Source organism: Paroedura picta, chromosome 5 (assembly GCF_049243985.1).
Source record: "Paroedura picta isolate Pp20150507F chromosome 5, Ppicta_v3.0, whole genome shotgun sequence".
Classification (NCBI taxonomy): domain Eukaryota; kingdom Metazoa; phylum Chordata; class Lepidosauria; order Squamata; family Gekkonidae; genus Paroedura; species Paroedura picta.
In genome coordinates, this window is record NC_135373.1 from 16,764,597 (window position 1) to 16,788,809 (window position 24,213).

At 49.1% G+C, this 24,213-nt stretch overlaps 3 protein-coding genes across 3 annotated transcripts in view; 2 read left to right on the top strand and 1 right to left on the bottom strand.

The window, feature by feature from the left end:
* Positions 1-2,212: 2,212 nt before the first annotated feature.
* Positions 2,213-8,641, bottom strand: LOC143837162 (cell adhesion molecule CEACAM16-like). The gene is made up of 4 exons (XM_077336689.1): positions 8,472-8,641; positions 5,652-6,002; positions 3,772-3,864; positions 2,213-2,664 (listed from the first exon to the last, which is right to left on the bottom strand). The coding sequence occupies exons 1-3, from the start codon at positions 8,563-8,565 to the stop codon at positions 3,782-3,784; spliced, it is 528 nt and encodes a 175-aa protein (XP_077192804.1). The 5' UTR covers positions 8,566-8,641; the 3' UTR covers positions 2,213-2,664; positions 3,772-3,781.
* Positions 8,642-11,086: 2,445 nt separating this feature from the next.
* PSG7 (pregnancy specific beta-1-glycoprotein 7) lies at positions 11,087-17,665 on the top strand. Its single transcript, XM_077340748.1, has 4 exons — positions 11,087-11,411; positions 13,887-14,243; positions 16,040-16,132; positions 17,203-17,665. The coding sequence occupies exons 1-3, from the start codon at positions 11,087-11,089 to the stop codon at positions 16,120-16,122; spliced, it is 765 nt and encodes a 254-aa protein (XP_077196863.1). The 3' UTR covers positions 16,123-16,132; positions 17,203-17,665.
* Positions 17,666-22,294: 4,629 nt separating this feature from the next.
* LOC143838841 (cell adhesion molecule CEACAM5-like) overlaps positions 22,295-24,213 on the top strand; it is a 49,763-nt gene continuing 47,844 nt past the window's right edge. Inside the window, exon 1 of the mRNA XM_077340750.1 lies at positions 22,295-22,796. Coding sequence (XP_077196865.1) covers positions 22,295-22,796 — 502 coding nt within the window. The remainder of the gene's footprint in view (positions 22,797-24,213) is intronic.

Genomic DNA, 24,213 nt, shown 5'->3' on the forward strand with positions numbered 1-24,213 from the left:
ATGACTCCAAATAAAACTTGCAGTTTTGCCACTTAGGATATGATATACCTTGCTTTGGAGAAGAAGAAGAAGAGTAGGTTCTTATATGCCACTTTTCTCTACCCGAAGGAGTCTCGAAGCAGCTTACATTCGCCCTCCCTTTCCTCTCCTCACAACACACACCCTGTGAGGGAGGTGGGGCTGAGAGAGCCCTGATATCACTGCTCGGTCAGAACAGTTTTATCAGTGCCATGGTGAGCCCAGGGTCACCCAGATGGCTGCATGTGGGGGAGTGCAGAATCGAACCCAGCATGCCAGATTAGAAGTCCGCACTCCTAACCACTACACCAAGCTGGCTTTCTCTTTTTCTTAGCACACTGCTTAAAAATCTACCTTAAAAACATAGTCATTCAGAACAAATTATTATTAAACTGACAAATCAGTTTATGGGAAATTCCTGTACTTAGTTAATTTCTGCTTTCCAGGTTGAACTTATAAAACACATTTGGCTTCAACAAATGATCTTCAGATAGTTGAAATATTACTTTAACTTTTAATTAACAACAGATATTATTTCTTTACATTTTTAAAATTACAACGCAACCAAATATTCTCCCCATCCCCTATTAGCCCTTCTGCTCCACAAAGCATCCTCTCCTGCCATATCCCACCAATCCATCCCAGTCCCCCCGTACAGATTGCTCTAAGTTCAACCCACTTGTCAAGATGTTACAATTCAAAAAACCCTGTACTTAAAGGACACTGAATGTGTTGGATGTAATTGATGTTCCTTGAATGAACTCATTAGCTATAACGTGAAGATCCATTTCCTGAGAGATTTGTTCGGGCCCATGAAGAAGAGCCGTGTGATTGAGCCTGGCCTGTCTTGTGCTTGACCTTAGAAAGGCCTTTATTCTGCAGAGGCATGAGAATGACCCTTCTGAGGTGCAGGAAGAAACAGAGATGGTAAGGCCTATTCTGATAGGTTTAGCTAATTCTGGTAGCAGACATTTTCCTTGTTCTCCACTGAACAGGTCAATCACTTCACAAAGAGCAAAAAGTTTAACTTTCCGCTCCCTTGCAATATCCAAAAACATGTCCCAATGAAGTTCTAGCCGGGCAGCATCCAAGTCAGCTTTGTAAAAGTTAGACTGTATGTATGATCATCTTCTCCTATAGCAAACTGTTCAGTTTTGGGACACATCTGAGAAAAGGCGATTGTGTAAACTGCGGTAGACATTATCAATAATTTCATAAAAAGATTTTCCTGTAGAAATCCTTAGTAGATGTGAACTGGCGAGGATCCCACCCAGCAACAATATGCTGTGCAGGTTTTCTGCACCCAGGAATAGGAGGACTCTCTATAATTATTTTTGCTGCCATGACTTTCTGGGAACAGAACTGTGGCATTCTTCTACTAGGGGATAGTCAAACTGCGCCCCCCAGATGTCCATGGACTACAATTCCCATGAGCCCCTGCCATTGTTCGCTGGCAGGGTCTCATGGGAATTGTAGTCCATGGACATCTGGAGGGCCGCAGTTTGACTACCCCTGCTGTAAAGAAACAGGCCTTCCCTCCTCAGTCCCCCAACCCTGGAATTATACAGCATGTGATACTATCTCCAGTCTGGTAACAAGCAGAAGGTGTTTGGGTGGCTGGGGGAAGGGGGACAGGCTTATTGTAAATTGCCCTGAGTCTGCTTGTGGTTGGAGGGTGGTTTAAAAATCCCCCAAAATATTTTGGGAGAGGGAGAAAAGGTTCTCTTTGTCAGCTCCCTCCACCGCATGCATAATTTAGTAAATCTCTATCATACTTTTGTAAACCACTGTCTTAGCTGTCTTTTTTTCTGAATGGAAAAGTCCCTGACATTTCAGCCTTTCCTCCTAGGAAAGGTGCTCCAGCCCCTGAATCAAGAAGAGGGTACACATTTTGGGGACAGAAAGAAAAGTTTCAGAAGCCTGGCTCTCTCTTCATTTGCTCATTTCAGGTGACCCAAAAAGCAACCAGGAGTAACAGAGCAGCAGTGGGGCTTGTTTCCATACAGATGTCACTTTGGGATGCAAGGGCATGCAGGGCGGGCTCTACTGCATTACACCCCACTGATGAAGTCCCTCCCCTCCCAAAACTCCTTCCTCTTCAGTCTCCACCCCCACACCAGTCTCCAGGTATTTCCCAACCCAGAGGTGGCACCCTGAGTTCTCCCCTGTAAAATCAGAGACAGGAACAGCAAGATAGCTTTTGCACATTTAATAACACCAACTAAAAATTTAAAAGCTCTGCGAAATTTAAGCACCTCACCCATGGCATTTACTTCCAAATGATAGGGAGTTAATTTTGAGCAGCATAAACTGCTTTACAGAAAGTAAGGCTGTAAAGGGGGGAGGTGGGAGAAAAGCTCCTATGCAGATCTTCCAAAGCGTCTTCTACCCAACCAGCATTCCCTGCTTTATAGTCTCCCCAAAGCATGTTATTTTATTCCAATACGCAGCTAGTTGCTGACAGCCCAGAAATGTCTTTCCGAAAAATCTGAGGTAGAGGGAAAAGCAGAGTAGAAAACATTGCTAAGCAAACAAAAACAAATAACATCTCTTTTTAAAAGGCATTCCCGTTGCTGGAAAAAAGGTCCTTTTCTTCTTTCCTCCTTTTTCTTTCCTGTCGATGTGCATGTAAGGGATTCCTCAAACCTGGCAGGATAGGAAAAAGGAAGCTCAGAGCCTTCAAAAGTGAACCAAAGCACAAAGTCACATTTGCCTTTTGTTGAAAACAAGACAAAGTCAGTGCCTAGAGAGCCCTGAGTGCATTCCCCCCTTCTCAATCCCTAGTGGAGTTGCCATCTCCGGGATGGGAAATATCTAGAGGTTTTGAGGGAGGAGCCTGTGGAAGGTGGGGGTTGGCGAGGGGAAGAAAACACAGAGAGTGAGTTCGGGGTGGCCCCTTTTCCTTGTTTCTCTGCTCTAGCTCCAGAGTGCTCTTGGCCAGCTGCATCTGCTCCTGGGTTGGTCAGATCTAGCCACAGTGATCCATGCCTTCCTTACATTCACACTGGACTACTGCAGTGCACTCTACTGGGAGCAACCCTTGAAGAAATTTTGGAAGCTGCACTGAGTTCAGAACGCTGCAGCTAGATGATGATGATGATGATGATGATGATGATTATTATTATTATTATTATTATTATTATTATTATTATTATTATTATTTCCCGCCACTCCCTGGGTAGGCTCGTGGCGGGTAACAGTTGTCTTAAAAACCCCAATTAAAACCCCATTAAAAGATATTAAAATCATAACATAACATGGCGGCAGCCAATCACAATCTACTCGCACCTACCAAGGCGATAGAGAATGGGGGGAGATGATGTATACTTCAGACCCCCCTGGGGGGGCAACACTCTACCTTGCAGATTGTGGATGGGGGCCAGCTATTGAGACCATGGGTAGGGTTGCCAGCTTCTGACCTCAAGATTCCCAAGTCCAATTCAGGTTGGTTTGATCTTAAAAGGCCAATACAGTTTGAGACTGGAATAGCTGGATGAACATCATCTCCCATATATCCCGGCCCAAAAGTTAAGATCACATCCCGGCCCAAAAGTTAATAGGCCCACCTGGCTGTCCAGTCAATCAAGAGATGTCAAAAAAGGTTCACAAGACAGGGCCTTTTCAGTGGCAGCCCCTTTTCCTTTTGTAGCCACTGGGAAAGATCCACGTTCCCTGGCTCCCCTTCCTGCCCCAGTCCCCATTCCTGTCCCAAAAGATAGGAACAGAACTACCAGGTGCCGAGATCTTACTCACGGAGACGATATTAAATCAGGATTCCAACCAGCACCACACCAGCCAAGGCCCAGACCGTGATGTCAGAAATAATTGTTTTGTCCACGTGATCAGCTGAAACCAAAAAACCTCTTTTCAGGACTCGGTACACCAGAGTGGCAGAGTTGCCGTACCTTTCTTTGGAAGCAGTGAGCCTTTCTCCAATAAACGCTACCTATTTAGTATTCCATAGTATTTTAATACTTAATATTTATTTATTTATACTGCTCCTGACCTCCCCAAACCTAGGAAACCTCCTGACCTCAGAGCCAAGACCCAATATACGGCAGCCATTTTGTGATTAGCCCTGCTGCTCTCTAGGCCCAGCAGAGCCATTAGGCACAGGAGGCAGTGCCTGAGACCCACGGTGCTTTTAGGGGCCCTGAGAAATTATTTAAGTTCTTTTAATAGTTGAAGGGCAGGAAACGAGCTTTTAGGTTCAAAGAAAATGTTTTTTTCTCTCATCAGGAAAAAAGTGACATCTTTGGGCCCTCAAATATCTATTAAATTTTGCCTAAAACTTGGAGGGGGGGAGTTGAAGTATTTAAAGTTATATCTAATGTAATTTTTAATATTATTATTATGGTGGGAGGGGCCCTGAAGGAAAAAGGGCCACAAATGTCACCCTGTGGCTCTCCTGTCCATCGTGGCGGCCGTTTTATGGCGACTCCTACCATCTTCCCCTCAGAACTGAAAAGTGCCCACTGGCGCTTCAATGCTGGGGACAACAACATGAACACATGACTTGGTACACGTAACACTTTGGTCGCGTGAACTGGTCTTTGGCGACCTTTGTCCAAAAGATGTTAACTGAGTGCTTGGAAACCTTTGATTCTCTTGGGACACCATTGACCGTAAAATGACTTTCTACATCGGATTTCTGTTTGTCACAGGATATTTGGGTAATTGGGCATGCAGTGACGATGTGTCATTGCAGGCACAGAAATCTGAACCCTAAAGGATGTGGGAATAGGTCCCCTCCAGTGCCAGGGCAAGACTTTCAACCACACTGAGACTCATTTCAGAGTGGGAAAATAAAAATAAAACCAGGTTGCACAGTTTGACAGCATTCTGGAGGCTCCTCTACATGCTGGACTTCCCAGAGATCTAACCAGCCATGTTCTTCTGTCCTACGTACTCATACACGCTTCAGTGCTCCGTCTCATATTGGACACATCAATTTATGCTTCTGTGAAAATAAGCCCCATGCCTAGAACTGTATTAAACTATGTGGTTTGTATTTTGTATAATTTTGTACACAGCCCTAAACTGGCTTGTCGGGAGGGTGGTCTAAAAAGCTAGTAAAACAATAAAAATAAAATAAAATTAGCAATGCCTCTGTCAGCTTCCCCAATGCCCACAAGATGGGCCATCCATTTCGAAAAACGAATACCTTTGAGTTTGGCTCTCACAAGTCTGCATACGAGCTAGAATTTCCCATTTCAGCCACAAACCGGCAACAAATGCTTGGAGAAACCTCACCCTTTCTGCCACTAATTTTGCTGATAAATGCCTGGTTGAAAATGTCATCAAATCTTGCACATGCCTGTTATAGGCTGGGAATGTAATAGAGAAGGGGTGGGCAAACTGCGGCCCTCCAGATGTCTATGGACTACAATTCCCAAGAACACTGGCAGGGGCTCATGGGAATTGTAGTCCATGGACATCTGGAGGGCCACAGTTTGCCCACCCCTGTACTAGAGCAACTTAATTCACGGGGAAATTTCCAAAATATCTGCATATGAGGAAGTGGATGTCCTTTGGGGTACCCATATCAGGTATATCTTGTCTTTTTCCTTTCTTCATCTGAGCAAAGAGATTGACTTAAAGGGTAAAATACAGGAGATCATAACAAACCATACCTACGATTTGTACTTCTGTGTGGCCTTTTTCAGTATCATTAGGATTCATAACCACTATATATGTTCCAGAGTCATTCAACGCCACATCTCTGATGTGCAGGGAACAGTCTCGGCCTCCAGTCTCCCGCCCGCTGTAGCCACTGCCAGGATGTTGCACGTGACTCGAGGGATCATACGTGAAGATCCGGTTCAGTTCTTCTTGATCTTTTCGGTACCAAATGCACACGGCAAAGTCACGGTTTCCTCCTGGAATCAGAGTGATGTTATTTCCGATCGTCGGCCTTCCTGGTTTTATGGCGATACGAATCCCGTGAGCATGGGCTAACAAGATGCAAGAACTCATGATGGCAGCTGAATGCAGGAGAGAGAGAGGGAGAGAGAGAGAGAGAGAGAGAGAGAGAGATATTCTTCATTTGCTCCAAGAAAAGTAACCTTTTTAGAAAAAGTTCTTTATTAGAACAGAGCAAGATACTGCAAATAAAGCATCATTAGAACTGGTTTTACAGAACACCAGCCAGCACCTATAGGGGCAAGGGGAGGTCCCCCCCTTCCTGGGAGTACAAAACAGATACCACTTCAAGTAAGTCACAACATCTTGCTAATCTACGAAGAGTGCTTGCACTCGAAAGCTCACGCCTTGAATAAATCTTTGTTGGTCTTAAAGGTGCTACTGGACTCTGATTTCATTGTGCTACTTCAGACCAGCACAGCTACTCATTTGAACCTTGCTAAATTATGGGTATGAAAGGGAAGGAAAGGGAGACCAAACAGCTTAGGGGAGAGAGCAGAGGGTGGTGAGGAACACGAGGGCATCTGGAGACATTAAAGGAATTTCATCCTTGGGTGTCAGCCACATACAGACATGGCAAAGTAAGGAGATCATAGTCTGAGGAAGAGTGCTTGCACTCGAAAGCTCACACCTAGAATAAATCTTTGTTGGTCTTAAAGGTGCTACTGGACTCTGATTTCACTAAATCAGAGTAAGACTACAATCTACTATGATTTCCTTACTTTGCCATGTCTGTGTGTAGCTGACACCCAAGGACAAATTGCTGGGGGGGTAAAACAATAATGACTAGGGAAGGAAATGGCAAAACCACCCTGTATTGAGTCTGCCAAGAAAATGCTAGAGGGCATCACCCCAAGGGTCAGACATGACTCGGTGCTTGCACAGGAGATACCTTTACCTTTAAATGGGGAAAAGGCTCAGAGATGTTTTGCTAATTTGCCATTGCCTCTTTCTGTGCTGCAGTCCTGGTACTCCTTGGGGGTCTCCCATCCAAATGTTAGCCAGGGTAACCCCTGCCTAACTTCTCAGGCACTAACCAGGCGGGAAAAATGGGCATGCTCAGATGACTGGTCTCCTCCATGTTGCCCAGCCTGGGCAAGGGCTTTGATGATAAGAGTACTCAGTGTGCCTCCCAGCCTGCTCTGTTCTCTTGGCATGGATACATTAACAAGAATGCCAAGTTGGTATTCTATCCCCCTTCCTGTTCAACTTGTATGCTGAGATCATTATGAGAGAGACTGAACTCAAAGAATCAAACACTGGAATTAAGATTGGAGGAAGGACTATGAATAATCTTCGGTATGCTGATGACACTACCCTCCTGCCAGAAATTAAGAAAGGCCTAGAATACCTGATGACCAAGGTCAATGAACTAAGAGAGAAATTTGTCCTTTTCTTAAACACTAAAAAGACAACTGCAAAAAACCTGACATGTCACCACAACATTTGATGGTGAAGAAATTGAATGCATTCAAGAATTCATTTTTCTTGGATCATGAATTGATGTGTGTGGCTATTGCAGTATGGAAATAAAACGTCAAACTGCTCTGCACCGCTTAGCAATGATGAGCTGGAACCAAACATGGAAAAGAAGAGTTGGTTCTTATATACCGCTTTTCCCTACCCGAAGGGGGCTCAAAGCGGCTTACATTCACCTTCCCTTTCTTCTCCCCTCAGCAGACACCCTGTGGGGTGAGTGAGGCTTAGAAGGCCCTGATATTCCTGCTTGATCAGAACAGCTTTATGGTGAGCCCAAAGTTACCCAGCTGGCTGCATGTGGGGGAGCGCAGAATCGAACCTGGCTCACTAGATTAGAAGTCCGCAGTCCGTACACCAAACTGGCTCTCGGGAAGGAAGCCCTATGTATCCTGCTGTGTTCTTAACTGTCCAATCACATTTGGGCTGGGAGGGAATGGAGAGAGGGGACTGAATTTAGGAAAAGGTCCCTGGAGAAACAGATGGAGCCCCTTTTCTCCCGGTGCCATCCCCTTGCTGGAAGGCCCCCATCCCCTTGCTCTTATACCCTCAAAGACTTGCGCAAGAAACGACTCCCTGGGCTTTCTCCATCCCTTTGCCGCTAAAATCTCTCCCCCTGCCTGCCTTGCGACTGGTCGGGTGCCTCCCGACCCCCCTCTTTAGCGGCCAGGCCAAAGGTTTTCCGTCTGGATTAGAGATGCCAGCCTCCCGGTGGGCCCGGGGGCACCCCTGGAAGGAGAGCCCCAAACACCGCCCACTCCCCCAAGTCCCCCAGCCGCCCCCCCCCGGCCTGCCCGTGGGAGCTGCTCTTCGTCGGCGTCCCTCCCGGCGCCTGCAACGGCTGGCCCAACGTCCATTCCGGGGGTCGCCTCGCCCTTCCCGGCCCTCCAGGCAGCAGCCCCCCAGGGCAGCGCGGCGCTGGGGGGGGAGAGCCCGGCGGGGACCCCTCTGCCGCTCGACGGGGCGGGCCACTCCCTGGGGCGAGCGGCCCCCTTGCCCGGGATCCCCGCGGGGGCAGCCCCGTCCCCCCTCCCGCTGCCGCCCCCCCCTCTCACCGGCCAGCCCCAGCGACCCCCAAGCCAGCCCCGGCCGCTCCGACGCCCGCTCCCCCGCCGCGGCCGGCCGCCCTCCGGCCGGGCCGCCCCGCATGGCCTCTACGCCGGCGAAGCCGTGGCGCTCCGACGGGGCGGGGGCGGCAGGGGACGGTTGCCGAAGGTCGCGTGCCGCCGCTCGCTACGCCCCGGGCTAAGGCAGTTGCGGCTCCAGCACTGCTCCGATCGCGCGCAGCCATGTTGTAGAACAGGCGTCCCCATCAGGGTGCCCGTGGCCCCCGGGCGCCCACCCCCCAGCCCCTCTCCTGGGGCCCGCCAAGGGTTTATAGGACGCTTACAAGCTCAGGCCCTGCAGGGCTTCTGATGGGCTGGGCAGACGAAATCAGCCAGCATTACCAGTGATCTGGGCTCAGCCCCATTCTCCACCTTTTTCCAGTCCGCAATTGGCAACCCTGATGGGCCATTTCTCTTCTCTCATTCTGATGCCCCAAATCTGTGACATCGGCAGCTGCATTGGGATCACCTCCAAGTGGCTGCTTCAAACTGAACAAAGGAAGTTGGTAGAAATCGATCCTCTTCTCAGCTCACCTTCCCCTCAGTCCCAAGCTGCAGTCACTCAGTATCAAGGAAAATGTACTCTGTGCATCCCCAGAGGTGCTTGTCTCTGGGGCTCTGTTTTGGGTCTGGGGCAGAGCACTGGCACAAATAGGGCCTTGGGCATAGATTGTTTCAGAGGACATCCATGCCCGTCTCTAGTATCACCACTATATTGAAGTCTAATAGCAGAAGGGGACATAAGAACATGAGAGAAGACATGCTGGATCACGCTAATGGCCCATCCTGTGTCATACAGTGGCCCGAACCCAGGGTCAGTAGGAGGTCAACCAAAGGGGCCAGAAACCCAGAAGCCCCCCCACAGTCGTCCCTCTGTCACCCAAGCATGAGTGACCTTGGGCTCACCACAACACCGAGAAAGCTGTTCTGAGGGAGCAGGAATATCAGGGCTCTTGTGGGGAGAGGAAAGGGAAGCCACTTTGAGACTCCTATGGGGAGAGAAAAGCGGCATATAAGAACCAACTCTTCTTCTTCAGTAATATCAGGACTCTCTCAGCCCCACCTCCCTCACAGGGTGTCTGTTGTGGGGAGAGGAAAGGGAAGTCGAACGTAAGCAGTTTGGGGTCTCCTTCGGGTAGAGAAAAGCGACATATAAGAACCAACTCTTCTTCTTCAGTAATACCAGGGCTCTCTCAGCCCCACCTCCCTCACAGGGTGTCTGTTGTGGGGAGAGGAAAGGGAAGGCGAATGTAAGCCGCTTTGAGACTCCTTCGGGTAGAGAAAGGTGGCATATAAGAACCAACTCTTCTTCTTCAGTAATATCAGGGCTCTCTCAGCCCCACCTCCCTCACAGGGTGTCTGTTGTGGGGAGAGGAAAGGGAGGGCGAATGTAAGCCGCTTTGAGACTCCTTCAGGTAGAGAAAAGTGGCATATAAGAACCAAGTCTTCTTCTTCAGTGATATCAGGGCTCTCTCAGCCTTACCTCCCTCCCAGGGTGTCTCTTGTGGGGAGAGGAAAGGGAAGGCGAATGTAAGCCGCTTTGAGACTCCTGATAGAGAAATGTGGCATATAAGAACCAAATCTTCTTCTGCTCTAGATCCTTTTCGCACATACTACTGCCAAGACAAGTCTCCCCCATCCTATATTGGTGTATTTGGTTTTTCCTACCTCAGAAAAAGGTCACCAGAGGTCATTTCGCACAACCCAAGTGATAAATGTACGATTTTATGTGCACATGTTGTTGTCCCCAGCCTGCAGGAACCTTTGGAAATCGGACACTGCGGGATTGATGCAGCCACAAAAGGGCAACTCCTGGAAGCAGAGCAAGCCACAAAATGGCTGCCACAGTTTACCTTCGGTCACACAGCAAAGACCTTGGTGTTGCAGTTGGCAACTGCTGACAAGGCAGCCTTACAAAACCTTTGCCCAGGAAATTTATTTATTTTATTTTATTATTTATTTATTTCTTATGGCTCTGGGCGATTTACATAAAACATTCTGGAACATTCACATAGAACACTATCAAAATCAATATAACTGTATAACAATAACAACGCATAAACTGGAACAATCAGAACGGCACTTCAACAATAACTTGACAATCCCTCAGTAGGTTCGGTCCCTCAGTCTGGGGGGGAACCTGTAGATGTTATGGGTCAGTCGGCCCCACCAAAACCCTAGTGGAAGAGCTCCTTTTTGCAGGCCCTGCAGAATTGCGAAATCTCCAGTGGCCAATCAGATGTCTTGCTGGGTTTGAGCCAAACCAGGCCACACCCATTAAAAGAAAACACTGGGTGGGCTCTGGGAAAGGTATTGGCAACCAGCTCGGTGCTCATGGGCACCATGTTGGAGGCGATTAATTCATTTATTAGAATACTTGAAACACATCCATAGGCTTCTGCGGGTGTCTTTGGAATGGGGTATTCCCTACCTCCTGCCTGCGCCCAGACCTAGGAAAGGAGGGTGAGGCCCCATCCCCTTGAAATTTTGTTTTTAAACAGAAAGATTTGTGCAAATAACTAAATGTGAAATATTTAACTACATGGGAATACTAAATACCATGTATGGGAGAAAGGCTCACTGCTGAAGGAGAGAGGGGCGGCGAGGTAGAGGAATGCCACTCTGCTGTGCCAAGTCCGCAAAGGAGGCTTTCCGGTGGGGAAGGTTCCAAGTGCAGGTACGGCTGCGGATGGGGCCGGAGAACGGTCCCTGCTGGCTTCGGGGTCTGGCCCTTGGCTCCTCCTCCTGCCGCCCCCGCCCCGTCGGAGCGCCACGGCTTCGCCGGCGTAGAGGCCATGCGGGGCGGCCCGGCCGGAGGGCGGCCGGCCGCGGCGGGGGAGCGGGCGTCGGAGCGGCCGGGGCTGGCTTGGGGGTCGCTGGGGCTGGCCGGTGAGAGGGGGGGGGGCGGCAGCGGGAGGGGGGACGGGGCTGCCCCCGCGGGGATCCCGGGCAAGGGGGCCGCTCGCCCCAGGGAGTGGCCCGCCCCGTCGAGCGGCAGAGGGGTCCCCGCCGGGCTCTCCCCCCCCACCGCCGCGCTGCCTTGGGGGGCTGCTGCCTGGAGGGCCGGGAAGGGCGAGGCGACCCCCGGAATGGACGTTGGGCCAGCCGTTGCAGGCGCCGGGAGGGACGCCGACGAAGAGCAGCTCCCACGGGCAGGCCGGGGGGGGGGCGGCTGGGGGACTTGGGGGAGTGGGCGGTGTTTGGGGCTCTCCTTCCAGGGGTGCCCCCGGGCCCACCGGGAGGCTGGCATCTCTAATCCAGACGGAAAACCTTTGGCCTGGCCGCTAAAGAGGGGGGTCGGGAGGCACCCGACCAGTCGCAAGGCAGGCAGGGGGAGAGATTTTAGCGGCAAAGGGATGGAGAAAGCCCAGGGAGTCGTTTCTTGCGCAAGTCTTTGAGGGTATAAGAGCAAGGGGATGGGGGCCTTCCAGCAAGGGGATGGCACCGGGAGAAAAGGGGCTCCATCTGTTTCTCCAGGGACCTTTTCCTAAATTCAGTCCCCTCTCTCCATTCCCTCCCAGCCCAAATGTGATTGGACAGTTAAGAACACAGCAGGATACATAGGGCTTCCTTCCCGAGAGCCAGTTTGGTGTACGGACTGCGGACTTCTAATCTAGTGAGCCAGGTTCGATTCTGCGCTCCCCCACATGCAGCCAGCTGGGTAACTTTGGGCTCACCATAAAGCTGTTCTGATCAAGCAGGAATATCAGGGCCTTCTAAGCCTCACTCACCCCACAGGGTGTCTGCTGAGGGGAGAGGAAAGGGAAAGTGAATGTAAGCCGCTTTGAGCCGCCTTTGGGTAGGGAACAGCGGTATATAAGAACCAACTCTTCTTTTCCATGTTTGGTTCCAGCTCATCATTGCTAAGCGGTGCAGAGCAGTTTGACGTTTTATTTCCATACTGCAATAGCCACACACATCAATTCATGATCCAAGAAAAATGAATTCTTGAATGCATTCAATTTCTTCACCATCAAATGTTGTGGTGACATGTCAGGTTTTTTGCAGTTGTCTTTTTAGTGTTTAAGAAAAGGACAAATTTCTCTCTTAGTTCATTGACCTTGGTCATCAGGTATTCTAGGCCTTTCTTAATTTCTGGCAGGAGGGTAGTGTCATCAGCATACCGAAGATTATTCATAGTCCTTCCTCCAATCTTAATTCCAGTGTTTGATTCTTTGGGTTCAGTCTCTCTCATAATGATCTCAGCATACAAGTTGAACAGGAAGGGGGATAGAATACCAACTTGGCATTTTTGTTAATGTATCCATGCCAAGAGAACAGAGCAGGCTGGGAGGCACACTGAGTACTCTTATCATCAAAGCCCTTGCCCAGGCTGGGCAACATGGAGGAGACCAGTCATCTGAGCATGCCCATTTTTCCCGCCTGGTTAGTGCCTGAGAAGTTAGGCAGGGGTTACCCTGGCTAACATTTGGATGGGAGACCCCCAAGGAGTACCAGGACTGCAGCACAGAAAGAGGCAATGGCAAATTAGCAAAACATCTCTGAGCCTTTTCCCCATTTAAAGGTAAAGGTATCTCCTGTGCAAGCACCGAGTCATGTCTGACCCTTGGGGTGATGCCCTCTAGCATTTTCTTGGCAGACTCAATACAGGGCGGTTTTGCCATTTCCTTCCCTAGTCATTATTGTTTTACCCCCCCCCCCCAGCAATTTGTCCTTGGGTGTCAGCTACACACAGACATGGCAAAGTAAGGAAATCATAGTAGATTGTAGTCTTACTCTGATTTAGTGAAATCAGAGTCCAGTAGCACCTTTAAGACCAACAAAGATTTATTCAAGGTGTGAGCTTTCGAGTGTAAGCACTCTTCTCCAGACTATGATCTCCTTACTTTGCCATGTCTGTATGTAGCTGACACCCAAGGATGAAATTCCTTTAATGTCTCCAGATGCCCTCATGTTCCTCACCACCCTCTGCTCTCTCCCCAAAGCTGTTTGGTCTCCCTTTCCTTCCCTTTCATACCCATAATTTAGCAAGGTTCAAATGAGTAGCTGTGCTGGTCTGAAGTAGCACAATGAAATCAGAGTCCAGTAGCACCTTTAAGACCAACAAAGATTTATTCAAGGCGTGAGCTTTCGAGTGCAAGCACTCTTCGTAGATTAGCAAGATGTTGTGACTTACTTGAAGTGTTATCTGTTTTGTACTCCCAGGAAGGGGGGGACCTCCCCTTGCCCCTATAGGTGATGGATGGTGTTCTGTAAAACCAGTTCTAACGATGCTTTAATTGCAGTATCTTGCTCTGTTCTAATAAAGAACTTTTTCTAAAAAGGTTACTTTTCTTGGAGCAAATGAAGAATATCTCTCTCTCTCTCTCTCTCTCTCTCTCTCCCTCTCTCTCCTGCATTCAGCTGCCATCATGAGTTCTTGCATCTTGTTAGCCCATGCTCACGGGCTTCGTATCGCCATAAAACCACCAAAGCCGACGATCGGAAATAACGTCACTCTGATTCCAGGAGGAAGCCCTGAATTTGTCGTGTGCATTTGGTACCGAAAAGATCAAGAAGAACTGAACCGGATCTTCACGTATGTTCCCTCGGGTCCCGTGCAACATCCTGGCAAGGGCTACAGCGGACGGGAGACTGGAGGCCGAGGCTGTTCCCTGCACATCAGAGATGTGGCGTTGAATGACTCTGGAAAATATATAGTGTCAATGGTTATGAATCCTAATGATACTGAAAAAGGCCACGCAGAAATACAAATCGTAGGTATGGTTTGTTATGATCTCCTGTATTTCACCCTTTAAGTCAATCTCTTTGCTCAGATGAAGAAAGGAAAAAGACAAGATATACCTGATATGGGTACCCCAAAGGACATCCACTTCCTCATATGCAGATATTTTGGAAATTTCCCCGTGAATTAAGTTGCTCTAGTACAGGGGTGGGCAAACTGTGGCCCTCCAGATGTCCATGGACTACAATTCCCATGAGCCCCTGCCAGTGTTCTTGGGAATTGTAGTCCATAGACATCTGGAGGGCCGCAGTTTGCCCACCCCTTCTCTATTACATTCCCAGCCTATAACAGGCATGTGCAAGATTTGATGACATTTTCAACCAGGCATTTATCAGCAAAATTAGTGGCAGAAAGGGTGAGGTTTCTCCAAGCATTTGTTGCCGGTTTGTGGCTGAAATGGGAAATTCTAGCTCGTATGCAGACTTGTGAGAGCCAAACTCAAAGGTATTCGTTTTTCGAAATGGATGGCCCATCTTGTGGGCATTGGGGAAGCTGACAGAGGCATTGCTAATTTTATTTTATTTTTATTGTTTTACTAGCTTTTTAGACCACCCTCCCGACAAGCCAGTTTAGGGCTGTGTACAAAATTATACAAAATACAAACCACATAGTTTAATACAGTTCTAGGCATGGGGCTTATTTTCACAGAAGCATAAATTGATGTGTCCAATATGAGAAGGAGCACTGAAGCGGGTATGAGTACGTAGGACAGAAGAACATGGCTGGTTAGATCTCTGGGAAGTCCAGCATGTAGAGAAGCCTCCAGAATGCTGTCAAACTGCAACCTGGTTTTATTTTTATTTTCCCACTCTGAAATGAGTCTCAGTGTGGTTGAAAGTCTTGCCCTGTCACTGGAGGGGACCTATTCACACATCCTTTAGGGTTCAGATTTCTGTGCCTGCAATGACACATCGTCTCTGCATGCCCAATTACCCAAATATCCTGTGACAAACAGAAATCCGATGATTTGGTCATGTAGAAAGTCATTTTACGGTCAATGGTGTCCCAAGAGAATCAAAGGTTTCCAAGCACTCAGTTAACATCTTTTGGACAAAGGTCGCCAAAGACCAGTTCACGCGACCAAAGTGTTACGTGTACCAAGTCATGTGTTCATGTTGTTGTCCCCAGCATTGAAGCGCCAGTGGGCACTTTTCAGTTCTGAGGGGAAGATGGCAGGAGTCGCCATAAAACGGCCGCCACGATGGACAGGAGAGCCACAGGGTGACATTTGTGGCCCTTTTTCCTTCAGGGCCCCTCCCACCATAATAATAATATTAAAAATTACATTAGATATAACTTTAAATACTTCAACTTCCCCCCTCCAAGTTTTAGGCAAAATTTAATAGATATTTGGGGGCCCAAAGATGTCACTTTTTTCCTGATGAGAGAAAATAACATTTTCTTTGAACCTAAAAGCTCGTTTCCTGCCCTTCTGCTATTAAAAGAACTTAAATAATTTCTCAGGGCCCCTAAAAGCACCGTGGGTCTCAGGCACTGCCTCCTGTGCCTAATGGCTCTGCTGGGCCTAGAGAGCAGCAGGGCTAATCACAAAATGGCTGCCGTATATTGGGTCTTGGCTCTGAGGTCAGGAGGTTTCCTAGGTTTGGGGAGGTCAGGAGCAGTATAAATAAATAAATATTAAATATTAAAATACTTTGGAATACTAAATTGATAGCGTTTATTGGAGAAAGGCTCACTGCTTCCAAAGAAAGGTACGGCAACTCTGCCACTCTGGTGTACCGAGTCCTGAAAAGAGGTTTTTTGGTTTCAGCTGATCACGTGGACAAAAAAATTATTTCTGACATCACGGTCTGGGCCTTGGCTGGTGTGGTGCTGGTTGGAATCCTGATTTAATATCGTCTCCGTGAGTAAGATCTCGGCACCTGGCAGTTCTTTTCCTATCTTTTGGGACAGGAATGGGGACTGGGGCAGGAAGGGGAGCCAGGGAACGTGGATCTTTCCCAGTGGCTACAAAAGGAAAAGGGGCTGCCACTGAAAAGGCCCTGTCTTGTGAACCTTTTTTGACATCTCTTGATTGACTGGACAGCCAGGTGGGCCTATTAACTTTTGGGCCGGGATGTGATCTTAACTTTTGGGCCGGGATATATGGGAGATGATGTTCCTCCAGCTATTCCAGTCTCAAACATTATTGGCCTTTTAAGATCAAACCAACCTGAATTGGACTTGGGAATCTTGAGGTCAGAAGCTGGCAACCCTACCCATGGTCTCAATAGCTGGCCCCCATCCACAATTTGCGAGGTAGAGTGTTGCCCCCCCCAGGGGGGTCTGAAGTATACATCATCTCCCCCCATTCTCTATCGCCTTGGTAGGTGCGAGTAGATTGTGATTGGCTGCCGCCATGTTATGTTATGATTTTAATATCTTTTAATGGGGTTTTAATTGGGGGTTTTAAGACAACTGTTACCCGCCACGAGCCTACCCAGGGAGTGGTGGGAAATAAATCATCATCATCATCATCATCATCATCATCATCTAGCTGCAGCGTTCTGAACTCAGTGCAGCTTCCAAAATTTCTTCAAGGGTTGCTCCCAGTAGAGTGCACTGCAGTAGTCCAGTGTGAATGTAAGGAAGGCATGGATCACTGTGGCTAGATCTGACCAACCCAGGAACAGATGCAGCTCGCCAAGAGCACTCTTGAGCTAGAGCAGAGAAACAAGGAAAAGGGGCCGCCCCAAACTCACTCTCTGTGATTTCTTCCCCTCGCCAACCCCTACCTTCCACAGGCTCCTCCCTCAAAACCTCTAGATATTTCCCATCCCGGAGATGGCAACTCCATTATGGATTGAGAAGGGGGGAATGCACTCAGTGCTCTCTAGGCACTGACTTTGTCTTGTTTTCAACAAAAGGCAAATGTGACTTTGTGCTTTGGTTCACTTTTGAAGGCTCTGAGCTTCCTTTTTCTTATCCTGCCAGGTTTGAGGAATCCCTTACATGCACATCGACAGGAAAGAAAAAAGAGGAAAGAAGAAAAGGACCTTTTTTCCAGCAACGGGAATGCTGACACGGAGCATTTTAAAAAGAGATGTTATTTGTTTTTGTTTGCTTAGCAATGTTTTCTACTCTGCTTTTCCCTCTACCTCAGATTTTTCGGAAAGACATTTCTGGGCTGTCAGCAACCAGCTGCGTATTGGAATAAAATAACATGCTTTGGGGAGACTATAAAGCAGGGAATGCTGGTTGGGTAGAAGACGCTTTGGAAGATCTGCATAGGAGCTTTTCTCCCACCTCCCCCCTTTACAGCCTTACTTTCTGTAAAGCAGTTTATGCTGCTCAAAATTAACTCCCTATCATTTGGAAGTAAATGCCATGGGTGAGGTGCTTAAATTTCGCAGAGCTTTTAAATTTTTAGTTGGTGTTATTAAATGTGCAAAAGCTATCTTGCTGTTCCTGTCTCTGATTTTACAGGGGAGAACTCAGGGTGCCACCTCTGGGTTGGGAAATACCTGGAGACTGGTGTGGGGGTGGAGACTGAAGAGGAAGGAGTTTTGGGAGGGGAGGGACTTCATCAGTGGGGTGTAATGCAGTAGAGCCCGCCCTGCATGCCCTTGCATCCCAAAGTGACATCTGTACGGAAACAAGCCCCACTGCTGCTCTGTTACTCCTGGTTGCTTTTGGGTCACCTGAAATGAGCAAATGGAGAGAGCCAGGCTTCTGAAGCTTTTCTTTCTGTCCCCAAAATGTGTACCCTCTTCTTGATTCAGGGGCTGGAGCACCTTTCCTAGGAGGGAAGGCTGAAATGTCAGGGACTTTTCCATTCAGAAAAAAAGACAACTAAGACAGTGGTTTACAAAAGTATGATAGAGATTTAGTAAATTATGCATGGGGTGGAGGGAGTTGACAAAGAGAACCTTTTCTCCCTCTCCCAAAATATTTTGGGGGATTTTTAAACCACCCTCCAACCACAAGCAGACTCAGGGCAATTTACAATAAGCCTGTCCCCCTTCCCCCAGCCACCCAAAACACCTTCTGCTTGTTACCAGACTGGAGATAGTATCACATGCTGTATAATTCCAGGGTTGGGGGACTGAGGAGGGAAGGCCTGTTTCTTTACAGCAGGGGTAGTCAAACTGCGGCCCTCCAGATGTCCATGGACTACAATTCCCATGAGACCCTGCCAGCGAACAATGGCAGGGGCTCATGGGAATTGTAGTCCATGTACATCTGGGTGGGCGCAGTTTGACTATCCCCTAGTAGAAGAATGCCACAGTTCTGTTCCCAGAAAGTCATGGCAGCAAAAATAATTATAGAGAGTCCTCCTATTCCTGGGTGCAGAAAACCTGCACGGCGTATTGTTGCTGGGTGGGATCCTCGCCAGTTTACATCTACTAAGGATTTCTACAGGAAAATCTTTTTATGAAATTATTGATAATGTCTACCGCAGTTTACACAATCGCTTTTTCTCAGATGTGTCCCAAAACTGAACAGTTTGCTATAGGAGAAGATGATCATACATACAGTCTAACTTTTACAAAGCTGACTTGGATGCTGCCCGGCTACAACTTCATTGGGACATGTTTTTGGATATTGCAAGGGAGCGGAAAGTTAAACTTTTTGCTCTTTGTGAAGTGATTGACCTGTTCAGTGGAGAACAAGGAAAATGTCTGCTACCAGAATTAGCTAAACCTATCAGAATAGGCCTTACCATCCCTGTTTCTTCCTGCACCTCAGAAGGGTCATTCTCATGCCTCTGCAGAATAAAGGCCTTTCTAAGGTCAAGCACAGCACAGGCCAGGCTCAATCACACGGCTCTTCTTCATGGGCACGAACAAATCTCTCAGGAAATGGATCTTCACGTTATAGCTAATGAGTTCATTCAAGGAACATCAATTACATCCAACACATTCAGTGTCAAAGGACGCAGAATTGTAACCTTGACAAGTGGGTTGAATTTAGGGCAATCTGTACGGGGGAACTGGGATGGATTGGTGGGATATGGCAGGAGAGGATGCTTTGGGGAGCAGAAGGGCTAATAGGGGATGGGGAGAATATTTGGCTGCGTTGTAATTTTAAAAATGTAAAGAAATAATATCTGTTGTTAATTAAAAGTTAAAGTAATATTTCAACTATCTGAAGATCATTTGTTGAAGCAAACGTGTTTTATAAGTTCAACCTGGAAAGCAGAAATTAACTAAGTACAGGAATTTCCCATAAACTGATTTGTCAGTTTAATAATAATTTGTTCTGAATGTCTATGTTTTTAAGGTAGATTTTTAAGCAGTGTGCTAAGAAAAAGAGAAAGCCAGCTTGGTGTAGTGGTTAGGAGTGCGGACTTCTAATCTGGCATGCCGGGTTCGATTCTGCACTCCCCCACATGCAGCCAGCTGGGTGACCCTGGGCTCACCATGGCACTGATAAAACTGTTCTGAGCGAGCAGTGATATCAGGGCTCTCTCAGCCCCACCTCCCTCACAGGGTGTGTGTTGTGAGGAGAGGAAAGGGAGGGCGAATGTAAGCTGCTTCGAGACTCCTTCGGGTAGAGAAAAGTGGCATATAAGAACCTACTCTTCTTCTTCTTCTCCAAAGCAAGGTATATCATATCCTAAGTGGCAAAACTGCAAGTTTTATTTGGAGTCATGGCTATGGGCACTCTACTGAATTGCCTCAAAATATCCCTGTGTTCACTTACAGGATGTAAATTTAAAAAGAGATGGTAACTACTAGTAATGTGAACTCTGACCATTTTCCCTCCCTAAATCTCCCATGGCCCAACCTCCAGAGGCCCCTCCCTGTGATGTCACTGGCTCTTCCCCATGATGCTACTGGCCCCAGCCTCCCCCCCCCCCAAGAAATTGAAAAGTCTACACTCCTGAAGAAAGGCTATCCTAATCATTACCTTAAAAGAAAAGGCCAGAGCAGTCTTTCTCAACTTTTCTACCATGGAGAAACCCCCGAAACATTCTTTGGGCTTCGAGAAACCCCAGAAGTGGCACAATTGTGCAGAATATGGCTGGGAAGCAGAGCCACCCAAGGACCCTCCTCTTCCCCACACACACACCCAAGGCCCTCCAGTTCCATCATTGGCCATTTTGGGAGGGGGGATAAATATTTAACACATTTGAAAGATATATACAAAATTAATTAACTTCCACCCATCCAGGAAACCCTTGCAGGGCCATGAAGGTTTCATTAAATGCTGGTTGAGAAAGTCTGGAGTTGCAATTTCTCGAATCGACACTAGAGAGCAACATAGGTCTACATATCAAGGCAGGCTACACTCTTCACCAAATCTTTAAAAGGCTTTTAAAATCCATACTGATTTGAAGGGTGCTGCTGTGGTTGGGCTAGCTTGAAAAGGGGGGTCAGCAAGCCCCTCACCCACCTCTTTGGGCACATAAAACAGTCCCATCATGTTCATTTGGCCCTCGCCTCAGTGGCCACTCCTTGGCAACTCCATATCCAAGCCTGGCCTGCCCCACAGGGTTGCTGTGAAGAGAAACCTAAATCATTCCAAATTAGGTTTGCCAATCCCCAGATGGGCCCTGGAAATCTTCCAGAATCAGTACAGATCTTTCAGATGACAGAAATCAATTCTGTCTCTAGAAAATGGCTGCTTTTGAGAGTGACCTGGAGGGTATTATACCTCACTGAAGCCTTTTTCTGTCTCCAAACCACACCATTCTGAGTTTCTGTCAAGGAACGATGAGACATCAACTGGATTTGCCTCAGTCTCCCTTTTGTTCGAGGATATGGCCACAGCACAAGGCACTGGCTTGACTGCTGCCAATTTGTGGGGCTTCCCCTGTGTTTGTTCAGGTCATTCGTGTATTCCTTCAGAATGTTTCCAGGAAATTTGCTTTGCCTGCTTTCAGTCTATGGCTCCATAACTTGTGTATCAGGTCCCATAACAGGCGGATGCTTATAATTACATGCAATTTTCCTATTAAATGTGTTCTTCTCCAACTGTCCAACAGTGTTTCGACAGGAAGATTTTAGCCATGAGGCCTAGACGTAGGACTAATGACAAAGACCCTCTTGCCCTAGGCACAGCCTGCAGGATGCTGGGAAATGGAGCGGTCACTGCCGCTCTGCTCGGCCTACCTCACAGGGTGGTTGTGGGGATGACGGAGGAATGATGCACACTGGGTGGAAATGCAGAATAAAAATATGCTAGTTAACTAGCTAGCTAGCAGGCAGATTCAAGTGGGTAGCCGTGTTGGTCTGAAGTAGCACAAGTAGCTTTCGAGCGCTTGCACACCTTGAATAAATCTTTGTTGGTCTTAAAGATGCTACTGGACTCTGGTTTTATTTAGCCAGCAGGCAGTTAGGGGAGGAGGAGGAGCTGGGTTTTGTTGTTGTTGTTGTTGTTTTGTACTGTTTTTTACTCCCTGAAGGAGTCCCAAAGCCGGTGATCCGCCCCTTTCGCTTCCTCTCCCTAGAACGGTGGGGTGGGCGGGGCCGAGTTATGCAACAATAACAATTTGTCTCCTTTGTTCATGAATGTTTGCAACATCATGTAAAAGAAACAATAGAAACTAACTATATAAAAACTGGCAGGAGTATCGGTATACAGGAGGCGCCCGGATATCTTCTCCTCTCTGGCCAACAGAGACCAATTCCCCGAGGGTGGGGGAATGGCTGCTTTGGAGGGGGGATGCTATGGCCTTGGACCCTGCCAAGGTCCATCCCAAGCTCCGCCCTCCCCAGGTGCCACCCCCAAAATCCTCCAGGCATTTCCTAACCCAGAGCAGGCAACCCTATGCGAAAGGCACCAGTCCTGGCAAGGAAGGTATTGGCCTCAGTTGCCCTTTCGTCCCAGGACATGGCGGTAGAGACCCCCTTTCTCAACATTTTGACCACTGAGAACCCCCTGAAACGGTGCGATCCTGATCGTGCAGAATGTGGTTGGCAAGCAGAGCTGTGGACATGCCCACCGAGGACCCCCGCCCCTTCCCACCCCCTCCAGGCCCATCACTGGCCATTGGGGGAGGGGGGACGGGCAGGTCAACAGGACCATATCTAGGACCATATCTAGGACCCGATAAATGTTTAGCCCACTTGAAAAAGAGATGAAGAACTTGCTAACTCCCACCCACTGGGGAATCCCTTCCAGGAAACCCTGGCTGAGGCCAAGGCAGGCGCCGGCTGGACTGCTGCTGACTTGTGGGGCTGCCCCGAGGTTTGTCCGGACGGCTCCGGCGCTTCAAAGCAGCCCGCTGTGTCCCGCCCCAGGGCGGCGCCGGCGGCACTCCCCACCCCGCCTGCCGCGCGGGGACCTCAGCCTCGGGGAGAAGGCGCGCTCCAGAGGCCGCCTGCCGGGAAGCGCCTCCCCCGCCAGCCCCGCCCGACGTGGCCGCCCTCCGCCGCCCCAGCCTGGGCCCGCCCGCGGGAGGCGGTGTCGCCGGCTGGTGGGAGCGCCGGGCGCTGGCGGGCTCAGAGGGCGAGCGCAGCGCCGGAAGGTGCCGGGGAGGCAAGCCAGGCGTCCGCCCGAGCGCAGCCGCGGGATGGGGACGCAGGCGGCGGGGCCGGGCAGCCCGCCTCGGGGGTGGCTGGCGCGGCGACTGCTAGCAGGTGAGAGGGGTCGGGACCCGCGGCGGGCGAGGGAGGGAGGGAGGGAGGGAGGGGCACCCCCCCCTCCTAAAGTTAGACGCCAGCCTGGGGGACCTCCGCGGTGCAGACTTGCATTCGCCCGCCCCGTCGCTCTTCGCTCATAGCGTAGGAACTTGGATCCCGTCGCGGGTCCCTTGGCGGAAAGCGCCGGCGGGTCAGCGCTGACTTCTGGCCAAGACCCCGCGTGGGGTTTTCAGGCGCCGACCCTGCGAGATCAGGCTGGGCGGAGGTGGTTGGTCGGCCCTTGCCTGCCTGCCTGCCTGCCTGGAGCCGCCCTGGACTACCTGCGGGGTCTCCCGTCCAAACACTGGCCGGGGCTCAACCAGTTTAGCTTCCGAGATCGGGCCTACCCAGGTCCTGAGACCCACGAGATCAGGCGCTCGGGATCTACCTTCATCCCTCCAGAATAACTACCAGGGTTAACCTGCCCCAAATCCTCCACGCCTTGTAGGAATGGTGAACTTTCAGGCTGTGGCTGCCGACACCTCCAGCGGTGGAAAATGCTCTAGTAAAATCCTAAGAAAATATTCCAGTGACCCCAAGGCAGGCTTTTTTGCTTTGTGCTTCTAGGCTTAACATTTGATTTTAAACTGTTCTGCTTTTGAGGATGGGGGGGGTATAATGTTATGGGGGTGAGGGTGGGACGGACTCTATTGCTTTGAACTTGAGTGTGCCTTGAGGGACCAAGTTGGTCTGAATGTTAGAAGATCCCTGATTTATGGATTCAACTGTTTAGCGCTGGACACACTCTGGGCAGCTGATAAAACCAGAAAAACCTTCATCAGTGTGGAGTTACAGCGGTTCTCAACCTTCCTAATGCCGCGACCGTTTAATACAGTTCCTCATGTTGTGGGGACCCCCAACCGTAAATTTATGCAAGGGTTCTTTCTCAGAAATTAAACCAAAACTGACCAAATGGCATTAAGATTCATTTTTCATGATTGTATATAAATTGGTTTTTTCTGGGGTTTCTCAGTTCAGTTCTGCCTCTTGTCCCACCATGCCCATCTCACTCTTATCCGCTGCTCCAGACAGATGAACACTCTATCTCGATCTACCCCACAAGGCTGTTGTGTGGATGGCACCCCCCAGCCAAGCTGCTTGCCCTGCCACGACCACTGTGAAATGGTCATTCAACCTCCAACAGGGTCTCGACCCCCAGGTTGAGAGCCACTGAGCTAGACGCATAAAACAACATTCAGCAGCCTAGCCTAATGCCTGTAGAACAGGCCACAGCCTGGAAAGGGATCATAAAAGCAGGTTTTGATTTCTTCCTTCCATCCGGCGAAGGAGAACCAGGAGCAGAAGTCACCTTCTGACTGGGAAGCCAAGACAGGTGGTGCCTCTAGAACAGGGGTGGCCAAACTGTGGCTCTCCA

Coding starts and splice junctions, on each gene's coding strand:
- LOC143837162 (XM_077336689.1), bottom strand. CDS start 8,565: ATGCGGGGCGGCCCGGCCGGAGGGCGGCCGGCCGCGGCGGGGGAGCGG. Junction 6,003..8,471: donor GGGGTCGCTGGGGCTGGCCG/GTGAGAGGGGGG, acceptor TCCTGCATTCAG/CTGCCATCATGAGTTCTTGC. Junction 3,865..5,651: donor CACAGAAGTACAAATCGTAG/GTATGGTTTGTT, acceptor TTTTGGTTTCAG/CTGATCACGTGGACAAAACA.
- PSG7 (XM_077340748.1), top strand. CDS start 11,087: ATGGGAGAAAGGCTCACTGCTGAAGGAGAGAGGGGCGGCGAGGTAGAG. Junction 11,412..13,886: donor GGGGTCGCTGGGGCTGGCCG/GTGAGAGGGGGG, acceptor TCCTGCATTCAG/CTGCCATCATGAGTTCTTGC. Junction 14,244..16,039: donor CGCAGAAATACAAATCGTAG/GTATGGTTTGTT, acceptor TTTTGGTTTCAG/CTGATCACGTGGACAAAAAA.